Source organism: Marmota flaviventris, chromosome X (assembly GCF_047511675.1).
Source record: "Marmota flaviventris isolate mMarFla1 chromosome X, mMarFla1.hap1, whole genome shotgun sequence".
In the NCBI taxonomy this organism is placed as follows: domain Eukaryota; kingdom Metazoa; phylum Chordata; class Mammalia; order Rodentia; family Sciuridae; genus Marmota; species Marmota flaviventris.
In genome coordinates, this window is record NC_092518.1 from 66,642,189 (window position 1) to 66,661,631 (window position 19,443).

Consider the following 19,443-nt stretch of genomic DNA (forward strand, 5'->3'; position numbering starts at 1 on the left):
TTAATTTATTAATTTTAATTAGGTATATATGGCAGCAAAATGCATTTTGATTCATTGTACACAATTGCAGCACAACTTTTCATTTCTCTAGTTGTACACGAAGTAGTGTCATACCATATGTGCATTCATACATGTACCTAGGTAGGGTAATGATGCCCATCTCATTCCACCATCTTTCCTGCCTCCATGGACTCTCTCTACCCTCCCTCCCCTTTGCCCAATCAAAGTTCCTCTATTTTTCCCATGCCTCCCCACTCCCTTTATGGATCAGCATCCACTTATGAGAGAGAACATTCAGCCTTTGATTTGGGGGGATTGGCTTACTTCACTTAGCATGATATTCTCCAACTCCATCTATTTACCTGCAAATATCATGCTAAGTGAAGTAAGCCAATTCCATTTGAACTTCTTTACCTTGAATAAACTGTTTCTGAGGATGAATTTTGAATTGGGAGGCTTTAATTTTTCAGTATACAAAAAATAAAGCCAGACCTATTGTCTCTCTATATGAAGTTAATAAAGCATGCTTTTTAGTTAGACTAAGTTTTCATTGTTTAGAAAACTAAACCCTTAATCTAGAAATGTGAAAGAATCATCTGTGAAAATTACTCAGTTGTATAATATATATAAAATTTGATATATCCCATTATTTGTACATTTAATAGAATACTAATAATTAAGAGTAAATATATTTACTGGATTTAAATAAGTTGAATTGGGGCATTGTTTACTAATTTCCTTGAGTTTGATCAGTATGCCTAGGGACTATGATTCTTTTCTGCATTTGATTATTTGCTTCACAGTGGATGTGAAGACTTTCAAGAAGACTTACCTATTACTAAGGATACTACTGAATTCAGTGGTATCCTTAGTAATAGATAAGTCTTCCTGAAACATTCTCTGTTTTCCTCTTTTTCTGTTGCCACTATAATATCACTCTCGAGTTTGAAAAAGCCATCACCTTAAAATATTTTTATTGTATTGAGGAAAAATATGTTCTTAAAAAAGAGACATTTTACTAGGCTAAAAGTGCTACAGCAAGACGTGTAAAAACAGCTTACTTTTCCCATGGAAAAAATGAAGGGAAGTGGATAAATAATTTTCTTTCAATTTAAATCATTAAGAATTGCATTTCTGAGAATATACACGTCTTTGGTTGTTACTGGTCTTATTCATGGAATGATTTGAGGGACTTTCAGTGGTTAAGTCCATGATTTCCATACTCCTTACTGTTTCATAATAGTTTTGGTTTTCCCTTTTTCTCAGAAACAAATGGTCAATTTCTATAGTGAATATGAGCTGAATACTTTATTTTTTTTAGTATAAGGATTGAGGTTCCGATTAACTTAATTTTGGAATTTTTTCTACTACTTCAGATTTATCTATATTCTAGAAGTAGCAATTCTTTTGCTCTTGAAACAAATAAATGACAAATAATGTAGCCAATTTAAGAAAAATAACAATTTTATAATGTGGCTGGATTTTTTATGCAAATGACTATGAAAATCAAGAATTATATTGTTTGATAATATTTAACTGCCAGTCATATTTCTGGTAGAACTCTTTTACATTAGAAGTAACTTATTATGGACGGTTATTATGATACAGTTTCTTACTTTGGTCATCTCTTTTTCTGAGCACAGCACTGATGATATTTTACTATAATGCATTAAATAGTTGTGTCTTCCTAAATTTTTCAGAGAGAAATTTCTGGTTTCCTAGTTGTTCTTTGGACATTTACTGAATGTATTAGAAGCCCATTTTGTTTCTCAGAGCCCCATGATGTGAGCAAGGAAAGTCACTGTGCTTTTTGAATGCTCAAGCATCAGCTTAGTATATTACAAACCACTTTTCTTATAGTTACTTTCTGGTAATTGCATTGTTTTCTTGAAAAACCGTATCACCCTGTTGTGTGGTTAGTATTTATAGGGATAGTAAATGAGACAGGTTATATTGAATTATGCACAGAACCATTTTATTATGTTTGATTCCAAAGTCTGTTTCCTCATCTACATACATACCTTACGCCTCAAGCTGCTCCAGAAAAGTTTTTCTGTGTTGTGGTTGACACGCTATAGTGTCATTCATTGTTTTTAATAACTTGTGGGCAGGGATTTTCTCTCAATTATGTATATCTATAATTTCTTTATGTATATTTACACTAGTGGAGCGTATTTTAATTGATTTATTCATTCTCTACGTATTTATTGAATACCTGCTATCGGTCATATGATAGTAAGCACAAATTAGCATAATGAGAAACACTGAAAAGATTTCAGCCATGAGGGAGCTTATAATTTACAACCTAGCCTATTTTGTGAAAGGCAGTACAATAAGCGTATTGGTTATCTATAATTTTCTGTGCAGTAATTAGGTGGGTATTATTTTTCTCCACTAATATATGATGAATTTGAGACTCAGAGGTTCATCAACTGGCTCATTCACACATAATAAGTGGAAAATCTGAGATTTAAATCCCAGTCCATTTGGTTCTGCATTAGTTTTCTATGCTTTTTATAAATTACTAAATTTTTTGTGGCTTGAAACAACACGCATCTTTTATATTTGTGTCTGTGGGTCAGAGGTCCTGGCATAACTTAGCTGAATTTTCTAAAAGATGGGTATCAGCATGTCTGTTGGGACTGACTTCTTACCTGGATGCTCCTCTATCGAAAATATATATTTTAAAGTGGTTGTTGACAGAATTCCTTTTCCTGAGATTCTGGTACTTATAGCAACTTGCTTCTTAGTAAACATAGGAGAGAAAGGTTCTAGCATGAGTCTTTGCAAAACAAAAATTGTTATATAGCATAATACCATCATTAGAATGGCATACCATAACCTTTGTCATATTATATTGGTTGTAACCAAGAAACAGGTCCTACACACAAAGTGAGATTACACAAGGAAATAAATACCAAGAGGTAGGGACCATGGGGAGGGGTCACATTAGAGTTTGCCACAGATTCTACAGTTCAGATTCTTTTCCACTATAACATGCTGTCTCTAGTAAGAGCTTAATATGTATGAATTTATTTTTTAGTTATAAAGCAATATAGTACTACTAGAAAGTTTAGGGGTAAAATTCCCATAATCTCATGATCTTAGTACAGCTCAGTTGGTCTGTTGAACAAGGTACTAAATACTCATTTCTGTTGTCTTTAAATTTGTTGTGTTCAAATTCTTATTAGTCTTTTAAAATTAGGCTTCTCCTTTTCAAAGTTGAAATAAGAGAAAATACATGATTCTATAGACTTCCTTTTCTGCTTTTGAGGTCTTAAACAATTTTCCTTGTTGCTACATAGTCTTATGACAGTTTCAGTGTGTATTTATTTTTTTCAGATGGACACATCACATATTTTTTAGCCAAATGGGAATGCAATCACTATTATTATTAACACAGTATGATGAGGTTTTTATAGATTGCAATCTTGTTTGGAAAAACTTTGTCATAATAGAATCAAGGGAATTTCATTATACAGACCATTAAAAACTTCAATGAGGTACCAAAAAATGAATCAACAACAAACACACTAAAATGTTGCATAACCTCTTCAAACACATAATTCTGCCCTAATATGGACTATTTAGTTAAAATAGGAATCTAGAATTGAAATTACTAGATCAAGGACTTTACATGTTTTCATGGCTCTTGCTGCGCACTATGAAATTGCTTCTGATTTTATTTGATTTTAACTCAATTAACAACCAGCAAAATTGCCAAGGCATATGATAATGCTAGCAGGAACTGTATGAACACGAGAATAAAGACAGTATCTTTATCTTCTCATAACACTCTGGGTTTTTCATAGAGAGAAGTGGGGGAAATTATGTTTTCTTTATGACCATTGGCCAACCCTCAGCATTTCTACTTCTACCCTGTAGTTCAAGTAAAGGGCACAGATCTCATCTGGGTTTTTCCTTCTTACTAAATGTCATATCTGGATATTTTTCTAGGTCACAGTGTGCCTTTTCTTCAATGAGGCAGAGGCTATTCTTGTGGGACACTTGGGAAATCCATTTCCTTTGCAATACACTGCTGTTACGTATCCACATTAGCAGAACATTTCACTGTTTTTTTTTTTTTTTTTTTTCTGATGTAGAAAAGGAAAAGGGATAAAAAGGCAGGACTATTGTAACATACAGCAGACTGCCTCATATTTGTCATCCGGTGAATACCAATGAGAACAGATTAATTGCTCATTACTTTTCTTGTGATTCAAGAACTGAGAGTTTAGAGTTGGTGGTTACAGCCTTCCTTTTTTAAAAAAAAAAAAGTATCTGTTGTGAGCTGGAGAATTTAGTTACCATATTTGGTTCTCATATGCCTGCCCTGTGACCTCACTTCAGCCTGTTGAAGATTTGTGTGTTTTTGCCTATCCTTATATGGGAAGACAGCCTAGAGAGTCTGTCTGACCGGAATTAGAAGCCCTGTAGCATTTGCAGGAAGTGTGACTTTCGGACATGGTTTGTTTAAGTTTCCTGTCAGAATGTGTTGCATAAAGAAGGTAGTGGTTGGAAAGCATGTTTATTGATTATAAAATCACAAATATTTTATAGTTTTTAATGGTCTGAATAGTGAATTTCCCTTGATTCTATTATGACAAAGTTTTTCCAAACAATATTGCAATCTATAAAAACCTCATCATTCTGTGTTAATAATAATAGTGATCACAGCAAGGAGGTGGGGGCTTGAATGTATTGGTTTATTTTTAAATTCTTAGTATAACTTTTGTTCAAAAACTTTTTTGTAATACTGGGGATTGAACCCATTGGTATCTACCATCGAGCTATATCTCCAGCCATTTTTTAAAAAATGTAGTTGTAAATGGACACAATACCTTTATTTATTTATAGGTGGTGCTGAGGATTGAACTCAGTATCTCACATGTGCAAGGCAAGCACACTACCACTGAGCCACAACCCAGCCCCTCCAGCCAGTTTTCTTTTGAGACAGCATCTCACTAAGTTGCCCAGGCCGGGCTGAAACTTGTGATCCTCCTGTCTCAGCCTCCCAAATATCTGGAATTAAAGGCCTGTACCTCTGCACCAGGGTCTGATTGAAACTTTGGAAATGGAAATTCTGCATATGTTAGACTAGCTCTTTTCACAAATATTTTGCTGTGGACTTGATTTGTAAAAGTGTGAATTGTTTCAAGGAAATCTTTTTCTTTTTTTAACTTTTTTATTTGTTCTTTTTAGTTATACATGGCAGGGTATATTTTGACATATGTTTATACAAACATGCAGTATATCTTATTCTAATTAGGATCCTAGTCTTGTAGTTGTACATGATGTGGAGATGCACTATGATATATTCCTATATGTACAGAAAAGTTATGTCAGATTTATTCTACTGTCTTTCCCTATCCCATCCCTTCTGCCCTCTCTTCATTCCCCTTTGTCTAATCCACTGAACTTCTATTCTTTTCCTCCCCACCCCCTTGTTATATCTTAGCATTCAGATATCAGAGAGAATATTTGACCTTTGGTTTTGGGGTATTGGCTTATTTCACTTAGCACAATAGTCTTTAGATTCATCCATTTACAGGCAAATGTCATAATGTCATTCTTTTGGCTGAGTAATATTCCATTTTGTATATATGCCACATTTTCATTATCCATTCACCTGTCAAAGGGCACCTACATTGGTTTCATAGCTTAGCTATTGTGAATAGTCTTTTTCTTCACGGGCATTTCCAAAGCTGTCAGGGCAGCCTGAGTTACCCTGTTTTCTTTTTAGCACTCATTTCCTGTTGCAAGTTGTGGTCAAAAGCCACTGACACTATTATGAAAGCACTTTGCAATGTTCTTAATTTTATACTTTTTTTCATCTAAGTTAAAAGCATTTCAGATTCTACACTTTGGTTTGTCTGAATACATTAAAACCACTTCAAATACATAACTTTTTTATAAAGTCTGTGTAATTCATTTGAATTATTATTTTCACAACTTTTTCTTAAAGTTCCATGAGGCTTCTACTAATTTGGGCATGTTTATTTCATCATCACAGAATGTTGGACTCAGGAAAGAAGGAATCATCTAAGAAAACCTTCTACTCTATGTATAAAACTCTTACGTCAACAAGATTTCTTGCTAGACTTTGGATTTAAGAATGGTGCAAGAACATCTTGAGCCATATCTTCACTTAAGAAGACTTCATTAAGTTGACATTCTGTTAGCATGGGACAACCCGTATGGTAGTACATTATTTTGTTATTCTTCATGCTTAGTGTTTAAGTGGTGCTTTTTACTCCAGCAGAACTTGGGCACATGCATGATTTGGTAGCTTTTTTTGTTTTTTGGTGATGGTGGTGCTAGAGATTGAACCAAGGGCCTTGTGCATGTGAGGCTAGCAGTCTACTGAGTTATATCCCCAGTATTAAGTGTGTGATTTGGAATATGTTTTCTAATCCGTCTGAGTATTAGTTCCTTTGCAAATCTGGAATGAAAATATTAGCATCTTTCTCATAAGATTATTGTGAGAATTCAATAAAATAGGCAAATAAAGAACTTAGCACATAGGGAGAACTTAATAAATAATAATTATTACATTATAATTTACAGTATGATTACATATAGTGCAATGCAAAAAGAACCTGGTACATATAGGATTCTGTATCCCATTGTTAGCACACTCCATGGGTCTGTGCCCCATTGTTTTTTATTATTCAAGCTCTAATCCACATAATTCCCTGCACCAAGAAGAGACCAGACTTAGATTAGGATTTCATTAGCTCCCATCATTTTAATTATCTACTAGTTTGGCATTTATAACCCTAGAATTATATGTTCTTTGAGACCATACACAATATCTTTATTTTTACTTGTATCGTTATAAGAACAGTGACATTGAAGCCCACTTTGTACTAAGGAACTAATTCCTTATTGAATGGTATTATAAGACAGCAGTTGAGCACTGATACTTTCCTAGCAACAAAGCAGACTAGATTTTGAATTGTGAATATCAGTTATTTTGTCTTCATATGACATGGACGTTCAATTCTGTACATACTTATTTGGATAATGAAGGAAGTAAAATCATAGCAAGAACACACCAAACAGTGATGTTATAGTACTTTTTTTTCCTTTTTGAGATGGAATTTTCACTGTGATGCCCAGATTGGTGTCAAACATCTGGGTTCAAATGACCCTCTTGCCTCAAACTCCTGAGTAGCTGGAACTATAGGCATGTGCCACCACACCTGGCAATATTCCTCTTTGTAAGAGGTCATTGGCCTTATATTAAAAAGTCTCTTAAGGAAAAAAAATCCATAGAATTATTATGAGGCTACACTGGGAAATGTAGTGGAATGAATAAAATATGAAGTTAGGAATATCCAAATTTGAATTTCAGCCCTTCTACCCACTAGTGTTGGGATGAGATGAGCGGGGTATGGACATGCTGGGCTCGCCTGTGGTCTCTTTCAGAGAATTCTTCTTCTTTCAGAAGATGAAAGAAGAAGAATTAGTTTTGTGACTGGGTAAATTTCCTTAACCTATTTGAGTCTCAGTATTCTAATTTTTAAAATGGAGGTAATATAATTTATAGGACTTATGAATATTAACTGAAATGATATATGTAATGCACTAACTATAGCTACTTCACTTAGTTGGTATTTGCAAATGACACCTATTATGGAAATGAATGGTAAGGGCAATATCTGACTCCCAGTCTTTTCAGAACACAACTGGAATGTAAGAGTTCCATGAATTTGGAAATAATTTACTGAGCACTTTCTAATACTCCAGAGTGTCTTTTATTTGGGGTGAGCCATAACTTCTGTAAGATTAAGAGCTCCATAACTTGTGAAACTTTGAGCTTCATTCTTCTGTGTTTTGCTTAGAGCAGGTGCTATCTCCCTGTTATTGAATATGCTAGCATTTAGGTCCCCAGTAGAGTTGTGGAGATGTCTGAGTGCTCTATTTTTGATCTGCTTTGTTCTAGGATTTACAAGTGTTATTTAGGAAGATAAGGGGATGCATGAAAACATCTGTGCAAACAATCATTAACACCATTGGCCTGAATTCAAATCCTAGGTAAAAGAAATGTATGTAGGCAGAGTATACATTCCACAGGCATTAATACCTTAGGAGTGGCAGGAATATACCTAAACTTCTGGCTAAAACATAACTAAGCTCCTCTAATAAAGAGAGTTTTCTCTAATCTAGTTTGGAGAATCCATCAATATAATTTGATACATGAGGTTTTTAACTCAGGGAAATTCTTTTGAAGACATATTTCCAAATGAAGGTTGAACTATGAGAAATCCAGCCAAGTTAGCCTCTGAGATAGATGTATATTACTTTAAAAAATCCCCATAGGAGGCTGATTATAGCCATCTGACTTTTCTCAAATTTCCTAGGAACTCTAAATTAAAAGTATTTTCAGATTCATAGTATGAAGTAGGAGTTCTAAATATAGCCCTTTTCTTTTTAAATGTTTTATTTGTTCTTTTTATTTATACATGAAAGTAGAATTTATTTTGACATATTATACATGCATGGAGTATAACCTCATTCTTGTGGTTGTACATGATGTGGAGTTACACTGCTCACATATTCATACATGAAAATAGAAAAGTTAATGTTCAATTCATTCCACTGACTTTCCTTTTTCCATCCTCCCTCTGTCCTCTTCATTCCCCTTTGTCTAATCCAATGAACTTGTATTCTTCCCTCTCCCCTCCCTTATTGTGTGTTAGCATCTGCATATCAGAGAGAACATTGGGCCTTTGGTTTTTGGGGATTGCCTTATTTTACTTAGCAGTCTCTAGTTCCATCATTTACCAGCAAATGCCAAAATTTCATTTTTCTTTATAGCTGAGTAATATTCCATTTTGTATATATACCACATTTTCTTTATCTATTCATCTGTTGGAGAGCACCTAAGTTGGTTGCATAGCTTAACCATTGTGAATTGAGCTGCTATAAGTATTTTTTAAATATTTCTTTTAGTTGTTGATAGACCTTTATTTTATTTATTTGTGGTGTTGAGGATTGAACCCAGTGCCTCACACATGCTAGGTAAGTGCTCTACGACTGTGCTACAACCCCCAGCCCTGCTATAAACACTGATGTGGCTGCGTCACAATAGTATGCTAATTTTAAGTCCTTTGGATATATGCCGAGGAATGGGATAACTAGGTCAAATGGTTGTTCCACTCCAAGTTTTCTGAGGAATCTCCATACTGCTTTCCATAATGGTTGCCCCAATTTGTAGTCCCACTAGCAATGTAAGAGTATACCTTTCCTCCTCATTCTTGCCAATATTTATTGTTACTTGTATTCTTGATAATTGGCATTCTGACTGGAATGAGATAAAATCTCAGTGTAGTTTTAATTTGCATTTATCTAATTACTAGAGATGCTCAACATTTTTTCTTATATTTGTTGATCAATTGTATGTCTTCTTCTGTGAAGTACCTGCTCAGTTCCTTTGCCCATTTATTGATTGGGTAATTTATGGGGATTTTTTGGTGTTAATTTTTGACTACTTTATATATCCTGGAGATTAATGCTCTGAAGTGCAGATAAAAAGATTTTTTTCTCATTCTGTAGGCTCTCTCTTTATGTTCTTGATTGTTTCCTTTGCAAAACAGCCATTTTCTTGAGTGTAGGCAAGACATACTGACTTATTCCCAAATATACTATGTGGAAAGGGGAGAAACAATACAGAAACCTGATAGATAGTCCCCTTACGAAGTAGACAAGCTTAATATCATCATTAATAACTCATGTTGCTATCATACGCTCTCTGATATGATATGAAGAGAAAGGCACTTATTTTGCTTTCTGGTATTTATCCCACAAGTACATAACCCCAGTCCAAATCATCAGAAAAACTGATAAGCCTGACTAGAGAGGAATTATAAAATACCTTACCAGTACTCCTCAAAGTGTCAAGGTCATGGAAAACAAGTCTGAGATACTGTCACAGACCAGATGAAACTAAGGAGTCATAATGACTAAAAGTAATATGGTATCCTGAAAGGGAACAAAAAAGGGAATTGTTGGAAAAACTTGTGAAATTTGAATAGGCTGGGGTTTAGTTAATAGTATTATACCAATGTTGATTTCATTGTTTTGACAGTTGTACCACTGGGAGGTAATATGTCAATAGGGAAAACTGAGTAAGGGATATTTGGGAACTCTGAATTGTATTTGCAAATTTTATGTAGATCAAAACTTATTCCAGAGTTAACAAGTATTCAAGTTAAAAGCTAAATAAGAAGTTTAGTGGCACTAAATTTAAAACAAAATTGGGTACTTGGTAAGTATTCATTATTTACTTTGTGTCAAGCTCTGTGGAAAGGCAGAAGCCCAAAAAGTGTGGCCCCTATATCCAGGTGGCTTATGAACAAACTGAAGAGATGCAACTTTGGCATGTGCAATCATTGGCAAACATTGTTACCTGTACTCTTTTCTTATCCTCATTTTTATTTTCCATGGTTTTAATTACCTGTGGTCAGCTGTGATCCAAAATGTTAATGGAAAAATCATAGAAATGATTCATAAGTTTTAAATGAAATCTCATGACATTCTGCTTATCCTACCCAGGATGTAAATTATTCCTTTGTTCTGCACATACATGTTGTAAGTACTACCTGCCCATGACAGTCAAAAGAGAGAGAGCATATTCACGAGTCTTTTATTTCAGAATATTGCTGTAATTGTTCAACAGTATTATTACTGTTGTTAATCTCCAACTTTACCTGATTTGTAGGCTAAACAGTATTATAATTTCATATGTATAAGAAAAAAAACTGTGTGTGTGTGTGTGTGTGTGTGTGTGTGTGTGTCTGTATGGTTTGATACTATTTGCAATTTTAGCGCCCACTGGGGACCTTGGAACATATCTCCTGTGGTTAAGTGGTTGCTGTTTTGTTATTTGATTAAAATCCAAACACAGGACGTCAGAGGGAGAAGATGGAGTGGTCATTGAGGATATCATAGAAGGAACAGACCTGGATGAATAGGTTAGAATGACACTAGTGGAGAGAGGTACAGCATTAGTCATCCTTTCCCCTTAAACAAACATCTTTATTCTGTGCAAAGCTTAGTCAATACTAACATAAATTTTTGAAATTTCCTCTTGGGATTTTCTGGGGAGGCTCTTTCTATCCCTTTATTATATGTTCTTATTTTAAAATGTATGTAGGAACAATTTTAGGCAAAATCTTAATAGTAGACAAAAAACTTCACTGTCTTCCTTACCTGTTTCTCTCTAGGCAGCCCTCCTTCCACTCCAATATCCATACTCCGCCCTTTGTGTGAACTCCAAAGCACTGAATCAGTAATGGTTAGAACTTCTGGCTTCAGGCATTTTAGGTATTTTAGGGCAGAATGGTACTCTAAATGTTCCTTATTTCACTGTGTGTGTGTGTGTGTGTGTGTGTGTATGAATGAAAATATATATATATATATATATATATATATATATATATATATATATATATATATATATAAATAAATCCACTTTGGAAGGAATGAGAGGTGGAGTAAAGTGCATTCTGATTCTGGAAAAAAGCATGCACAGATGTGAGTTCCAAATAAGAAACAGCTGGATGACTAAATTATTTCATAACTGATCTGTCATAGTTAAGAAAAGCCTTTTTAACTCAGAAACTGCACATAACTGTACTTTCTTTAATATGACCACTCTAAGACCCAGCTCTCCTTTATTTTTTCTTTCTACACTAGAACATATTTTTGAAATTACTTAGCCATTAACATCTATTTAGAAGTGGTATTGCAGATATGACTTTGGTAGAAGTGCAGTTAAAAATAGGTAACAAAAATGGGGAATCATTTTTCTTTTTGTGGAAATAAAATAGTGAACCTTAGTTGTTCTCATGCTTCCACACCTTGGAACATCCATCAGGAAATTTCCAGAGATTATAAGTGAAGGTAGGAGATGAGTAGGAAAATTCTGGATAGTCATCTTAACTCAGACCTGCTTGTTATTGGTAAGGAGATATTAGTTACATGTTTGTGTGGCTTATTGTGACTAAAACACTTTAGAAAATGCTTCTGAACAGACAAACTGAAAATAAGTGTCTTTACTGTGGTTATGCATATAGATTAAAAATAGGAAGTCAGTGACTTAAGGATTCAGGGTAGTTTTTATTTAAAAATACGCTTGGATCTCTCTGACTACTAGAGGACTTCACAAGTGGCAACATTTTACTGGTCTAGTGCCAGACATACTAAATAGGTTTTTAGATTTAATTTTCCTTTTAGGTGCTCTTTGTAAGTGGCTTATTAAAAGACTAAAATGGCAGCTTTACGTGCTGTTTGTTCAATCTTCTTTCACCCTGCTGTTAAATCCTTAGGCACAAGCTAGACAAAAATAGGCCTATTATTTTTCTAAAAAGTAAAGTGGGCCCTTTCAGGGTAGCATTTGAAATAAACAGAAACAACAACAGGAAGTCTGTATATCTGCATATCTCCTTGAGGAAGTTGAGTCACAAATTATAACCTGTTCAAAGAAAAAAAAATATAGACCCATATAATCATTTATTAATTTATAGATTTCAATTATATGTGATGAGTTTAGTAGCAGAGATTATGAACATCAATTTAGAAACTTTCCAACTTTATTTTGGAAAACTACACATTATTGTTCTAGTACCTTATGCTGTCACCTTTATGAGCTCAGTATTCACATTTGAGCAGTTTTAGTAAGCTATGTGTGTAGCAGGAGGTGCTAGGCATTGAACCCAGGACATGGTACATGCTAAGCATGTTCTCTACCACCTAGCTATACCCCTAGCCCTTTCTTTAAAATTTAGTTTTGACACAAAGTTTCTGTTTCCCAGGGTGACTTTTAAATTTGCATCTTTTTGCCTTATCCTTCTGGGTAGCTAGGTATTAATCTTTACTGAAAATATTTACCTTTCACTTAAAGTATAGATTACTTGCAACATGGATGGAGGATTTAGCATTTGTGCCATCATTTCTAAGCTTAGTCTAACTAGCATTGCTAACAGCAATAAATGCTTGCTCTCAGTTCTCTCATTGGCTTTGTTCTTCATTGGGCCCCTCTTATTTAATCATCTATTATTGTTACCTTAGCTACAATTTTAAATAGCATGTTGTAATTGAACTTTTAAATATGTCTTAGTCTAATCTTACCCACCACATTGTAATATTGGGGAGATATAACTGATATTTTTTTTAGACATTACAGGGTACCTAGTAAAAATTTTTGGGTACCACCAAAAAAGCACCCAAGAAATATTGTTAATTCCTAAGTATAATTTCTGACTATCATTTAGAGAATAGTCATAACCTCTGTCATTGTTCATTAAAGGGTCAGTAGAGAAATATGACAGGTAGATTATAAAACAAGGCAAAATCCTCACTTTGATTTGTTTTGTGGTAGGTTGGCACTTTTCTTTCATGCAAATTATCTCTTTTTTTCCTTTGAAGTATTATAGTAACTTTTTTTTCTTCCTTTAGTACTTAGAACATTAATACCAGTACCCTTCTGAAGCAGAAACCTTGTCAGTCTCTTGTCTTTAAAAGAAACTTGACCCTTGGCATGAAAGCACAGATCTTATTGAAGCTTATTGGATGGTAGTTGTTTCATTCAAGCAACAATTTTTCAATATCCCAGCTCTTTATCTTTGGAGGAAAGAAAAATGTTTTTTTTCCCCATCTCATTCCACCATCTTTTCTACCCCCATGCCCCCTCCCTTCCCCTCCTCCCTTTTGCCTTATCTAAAGTTCTAGAGGGGAGAATACTTTGAATTTCAAATCTGACTTGTGCACAGAAATGACTTGACATACTTTGGGTGGAGGTAAGGGGTGTGGTTTACTCTTTGAAACAGATTGCCTTAGATTCCTGGACAGTGCCATTGCACACTTTAAAATGCATTTGTATGCTAAAAAGGTTATCAAAAGCCTTTTACTCTAAAATAATTTTTTACTCATTCTTTTTAGATACACATGACAGTAAAGTTTGACATATTTATACAAACATAGAGTATATCTTATTCTAATTGGGATCCCAGTCTTGTGGTTGTACATGATGTAGAGATTCATTGTGGTGTATTTATATATGTACATAGGAAAGTTGTGTCAGATTTATTCCCCTGTCTTTGTTTATTTATACCAAGTGAAATAAGCCAAAGTTATTTTTGTAGGAAATTTAAATTATTCCTTAGCTAACCCTTATGTCATCCATTTTTTTTTTCCTTCATGGCAACATTTAGTTTTTATTCATATCTGTTCATTGTATATTTTATTTCAAGTTCCATTACGGAAATTAGACAACTACTTAGGCATCAATAGATGCCTCCTGTCTGGGAGTTTTGTGGATAAAATATATCTATAGACGTAGCAAAGAGGCAGCAACTCTTTTGGGGGGTTGTGGGGGCGGTACCAGGAATTGAACTCAGGGGCACTTGACCACTGAGCCACATCCCCAGCCCTATTTTGTATTTTATTTAGAGACAGGGTCTCACTGAGATGCTTAGCACCTCACTTCTGCTGAGTCTGGCTTTGAGTTTGTGATCCTCCTGCCTTAGCCTCCCAAGTTGCTGGGATTACAGGAGTGTGCCACTGTGCAGTAAGTCTTTATAGATAGAATAACGCTTCTTGGAAAAAATAAATTTGTGAAATTTTGTACTTACATATATGATCAAGTTAAGAAACAGTTGTTAAAAAAAAAAGAAACAGTTGTTTGTTTGTTTTTTAACATTCCATGAAGAGTCGAAGCTGAACAAATGTTCATATTTGCCATGGCAGACATATTAACAAATTATGATTATGGCATATTCTGTTCAGCCTAGAGAGATATAGAGTACTTTAGTAGGCATGTGTTATTGTTGTCAGACAATCTCAGAGCGTGGGAGAAATACCTGTGGTACAGAGCTTATGGATGGAAGGTAAAGATATCAGAGAAGGTATATAATCATGCTTATGATACCAGGTTAGGCCACCATCTTAACACCATATTCTCAACATAGCAAGCATTAAATAAAGTGGGAAAGGCCTCAAAGGGTCATTTATTATCTTAAAGGCCTTTTGCCCTTTCTTCACATAAACATGACAGATGGTATTTCTCCCAGGTTCATATAGAATTCTTAGCACATTAGCTATCCTTACCTCTTAATCCCCCTAAAAATCTGTTGGAATGTTGGGTTCCTGAATGTATCATATAAATGGGACATCTTTATATCTACACAAATTTGTAAATATGCTGATAATTGAAAATTACTTGACATATTACATATAGACTGAATTCTCCTGCTCTTAAGGTTGAAAATCACCAATTTAATTGAACTTTTCATCAAGTATACTAGTTCAGTGGATACTGATTCTTTACACTGACTTTCTTCAAAATGCAAAAGAAAATATATGTTATATTTAGGAATGAAAGTTTACTTTCATTTATATATGCCAGTGAGGAAATAGCATTCCCATGAAGAATATTACCTAGTAGTAAATTATGATGAATTATTGCTTATCTTTTTCCCTTTTTAATTTTTTTAAGATATACATGACAGTGGAATGTATTTAGACATTAAATATTCATGGAGTATAACTTATTCTTTAGGATCTCATTCTTGTGGTTGAATATGACATGGAGTTACACTGGCATTTTATTCATGTATGAACATAGGAATGTTATATGTGATTCATTCTTCTGTCTTTCCTATTCCCATACTTTCTCCCTTTCCTTCATTCCCCTTTGTCTAATCCAATGAACTTCTATTGGCCCTCATTGTGTGTTGGGATCTGCATATCAGAGAGAACATTTGGCCTTTGATTTTTGGGGATTGGCTTATTTTTAAAGAAGGTTATTCAGTATTCTTATCTAAATAATCTTTAGAAATTCCAGTTTCTGTTGGAAGAATTTGAGAATTTTTTTAACCTGGTGTTATGAGATGAGAAAGAGACTATTTATCCACAATCACATGCAACTTGTACAAAAATACAACCTCTATGTGCATGTATACATGTGTGGGGGGAGTGGGAGGTGTAAATCGTAGAGAGGGGACTTGACTATGAATTTAATTCATTCTTCTTTTCTTCGTACTCTTGATTGAACCCAGGGGTGCTCTGCTCCTAAGCTACACCCACAGCTTTTTTTTTTTTTTTTAAAGAAAGACTCTTGCTAAATTGATGAGGCTGGCCTTAAACTTGCAATTCTCCTGCCTCAGCCTCCTGAGTCATTAGAATTATAGGCCTTTGCTACCACACCTGGCACCTGTGAGCTTTTTAATTTTGCATTTTGATTCCAATTCACAGGACCAATTTTTTATATATAATTTAATTTTTTTTGTACCAAGGATTGAACCCAGGGGTACTTAATCACTGAACCACAAACCCAGACCTTCTTATTTTTTTATTTTGAGACAGGGTCTTCCTAAGGCCTTGCTGATGCTGGTTTTGAACTAGTGATCCTCTTACCTCAGCCTCCTGAGTTTCTGGGATTACAGATGTGCACACCATGCTGGGTTTAAATTGATTTTTGATGCTTCTATCTCATGTGTCTTTTGTGTGACTCCATGAAGAAACTTACTGATTGTTCTCTGTGTCTTGATAATTTTAAGTAAGGATTTTTAATATGGGCAAACTATCATATATAGGTGAATCCAGGTTCTCAATGAATGGACATCAGAAGAGAAACCTAAGTAAAAAGAATTGATTTTACTATTTTCAAAGTTCTCTCCTAGGTATGATTCAGTTAAAGAAGTAACACAGATAAATATGAAAGTTGTCTTAGCAGCCCATTGGGCTAATTAGTGGCATGGGTATGCCCAAATTTAGTCTACAGGCAGGCTTAATTCTTATATATTCTTATTTTATTTCTGTTCTGCACAATAAAATGAGACTTAGATGACTCTGAGGTTTGTGTTATTCTGAAGGAAAGTTTCATTTCTGATGAGTATATGATGCTTGTTAAGATGGTAAGTAAACTGAGGTCATTTTTTGTAGACTTTTGACAAGGGCTAAAACTAAAAAATGCTCGTAGAAAATTAGAAAATATAGCTTCCCACTACACACACTTTTGAATCAACTGTACTTCTTACAGTTATTGATATGTACCAGCTATATATGTTTTAGCATTATTATGAGAATTTTCAGTGGGAAAAAGAAAGTGAAACTAATGAAAGGACCTGCTAAAAGCTACTCAAGCCACTTGTGAGATATCATTAACCAAAACAGTAAATAAAGCCGGGTGCAGTGGCACATATCTATAATCCTAGCAACTCAGGAGGCTGAGGCAGGAGGATTGCTAGTTCAAAGCCAGCCCCCTGAGCAGCTCAGCAAGACACTGTTTCTAGATTTAAAAATATACAAAAGAGGGCTGGGAATATGGCTTAGTGGTTAAGTACCCCTGGGTTCAATCCCCAGTGCCCAAGGAAAAAATACAAAAAAAAAAAAAACCACAACAAAACTACTAAATAAAAAGGGAAAACCATATTTTCTGTGAAATCATAAATTTTGGTCCATGTTTGAATTCATTTCTGCTATTTCACAAACCAACTTTTGTCAAATTAGAAAAACAAAAACTACAAAAGCTATTTGCTCAGAAGTATGATTTCTTGTCCTTTATGTCCTAGATTAAGAAGAAACAGCAAGATGTGCTTGGTTTCTTAGAAGCCAACAAAATAGGATTTGAAGAAAAAGATATTGCAGCCAATGAAGAGAATCGGAAGTGGATGAGAGAAAATGTACCTGAAAATAGTCGACCAGCCACAGGATACCCCCTGCCACCTCAGATTTTCAATGAAAGCCAGTACCGTGGGGTAATGAAACAATTTAAATTATTGTTTATTAAAATAGATCACCTAAAACCTATACTACTCCTTTCACCATCATCTCCAAATCTGCGTGTGTATAGTCATTTCTCTCGCATGCAGTCATTTGCCCACTATATTAATACTAAGCAACTGTATTATTATGACTTCTAGTAAGAAGCAAATGTTTGAATCATCCACAGAAAATAGAAACTTTAGACATACAATTGGCTTTATATTTCTGCAATCTTTTTTGAGGGGGAGGGTTACTGGTATTGAACTCTGGGGTACTCGGCCACTGAGCCACCTCCACACCCTTATTTTGTATTTTATTTAGAGACAGGGTCTCACTGAGTTGCTTAGCATCTTGCTTTTGCTGAGTCTGGCTTTGAACTCACACTCCTCCTGCCTCAGCCTCCCAAGCCACTGGAATTCAGGCATGTGCCACCACTCCCAGCTAGCTTTATATTTCTTCATCTTAATTCCAGCCAGAACAATTATATTGTTTCTGGTGTGTCTATGGCAATGTCTTTGAAAAGAAGTTAGCTGCTTTATTTATTTAGATTAAAATTAGTTTGAAAGAGAAATATCTTTTTCTGCTTAAAGTTGGTAATGCTTGCCATTTTTTTTTATCATTAATGGATTTGCTTAAAATTTTAAATAAGTTCATTGAAACCATACAAGGAATGAGAAAAGCAAAATATTGAGTTTTTGCTCTTTTTCAGACTTTGAAGTATACCATGTCATTTATTTTTCACATTAAACACAGTGTAGTTGTGTTCATCTTTATTTTCTTGTTCCCTATGAATTTAACTATTTTCCATAGCCTATGGCCATTCTAGGCACTGTGGCAAGTACAAGTATAAATAAAATAGTTTCTTTTTTTGAGGAGCTTTTGGGGAGTAGAATGTGGAAAAAAACATGCAAAAAACAAAAAATTATAATGGTTATAAAGCTACATACAAGTAATGGCATGGTACAAAAACATATAAAAGGGTTATAGGAACTTGCAGTAAAGAAATATTTATGTTGCTAGGTACTCAGGCTTAGCATGTCTGAGGAACAAATGTTTTTAGAGACACCAGTCCAAATCTTCTACTTCTTAGATATGACTGAGAATGACACTTTTGGTAGAGAGACTTTTGTGTGCCACTTCAGAGCATATAGATGAGGAATATGACAAAAATGGAAAAATTCATTTTTGCAAAGTATTTTCTTTGTTAGTGAATTTGTCGGTTCTAAAAGTAACATGGGAATTTCATTTGCTGCTATAGAAGAGAGCCTAGCTGCAAAGATATACTCTACAGATAGTGATAGCAGTTAGAATATTCTGTTGTATAATGAAATTTATATATATGTTCAATATGAATATACATTTTGAATATATTTTTTGAAATTTCTGCAAATCAGTGAAATTCAGGAACTAGAAGAGGCTTCAGAGTTCATCCAGTCCAATCCAAGCCAACTAGCAGTCTTGACCTCTCCATTTTTAAAATTTTAATATTTTAAAAAAATGTACACGTGAATTTGTACATATTTATGGGGTACCATATGAGATTTTTGATACATAGTATGCATTCTGTCACAATAAACTAGGGCATACATCTCTTTCTCCTCAATCAACTATCATTATTTCTGTTGAAAACATTGAAAGTCACTTTTTTTTTAAAGAGAGAGAGAGAATTTT

At 34.4% G+C, this 19,443-nt stretch overlaps 1 protein-coding gene across 1 annotated transcript in view; it reads left to right on the plus strand.

Moving 5' to 3' along the window:
* Sh3bgrl (SH3 domain binding glutamate rich protein like) overlaps positions 1 to 19,443 on the plus strand; it is a 73,322-nt gene that overhangs the window by 40,093 nt on the left and 13,786 nt on the right. Inside the window, exon 2 of the mRNA XM_027934223.3 lies at positions 17,580 to 17,765. Coding sequence (XP_027790024.1) covers positions 17,580 to 17,765 — 186 coding nt within the window. The remainder of the gene's footprint in view (positions 1 to 17,579; positions 17,766 to 19,443) is intronic.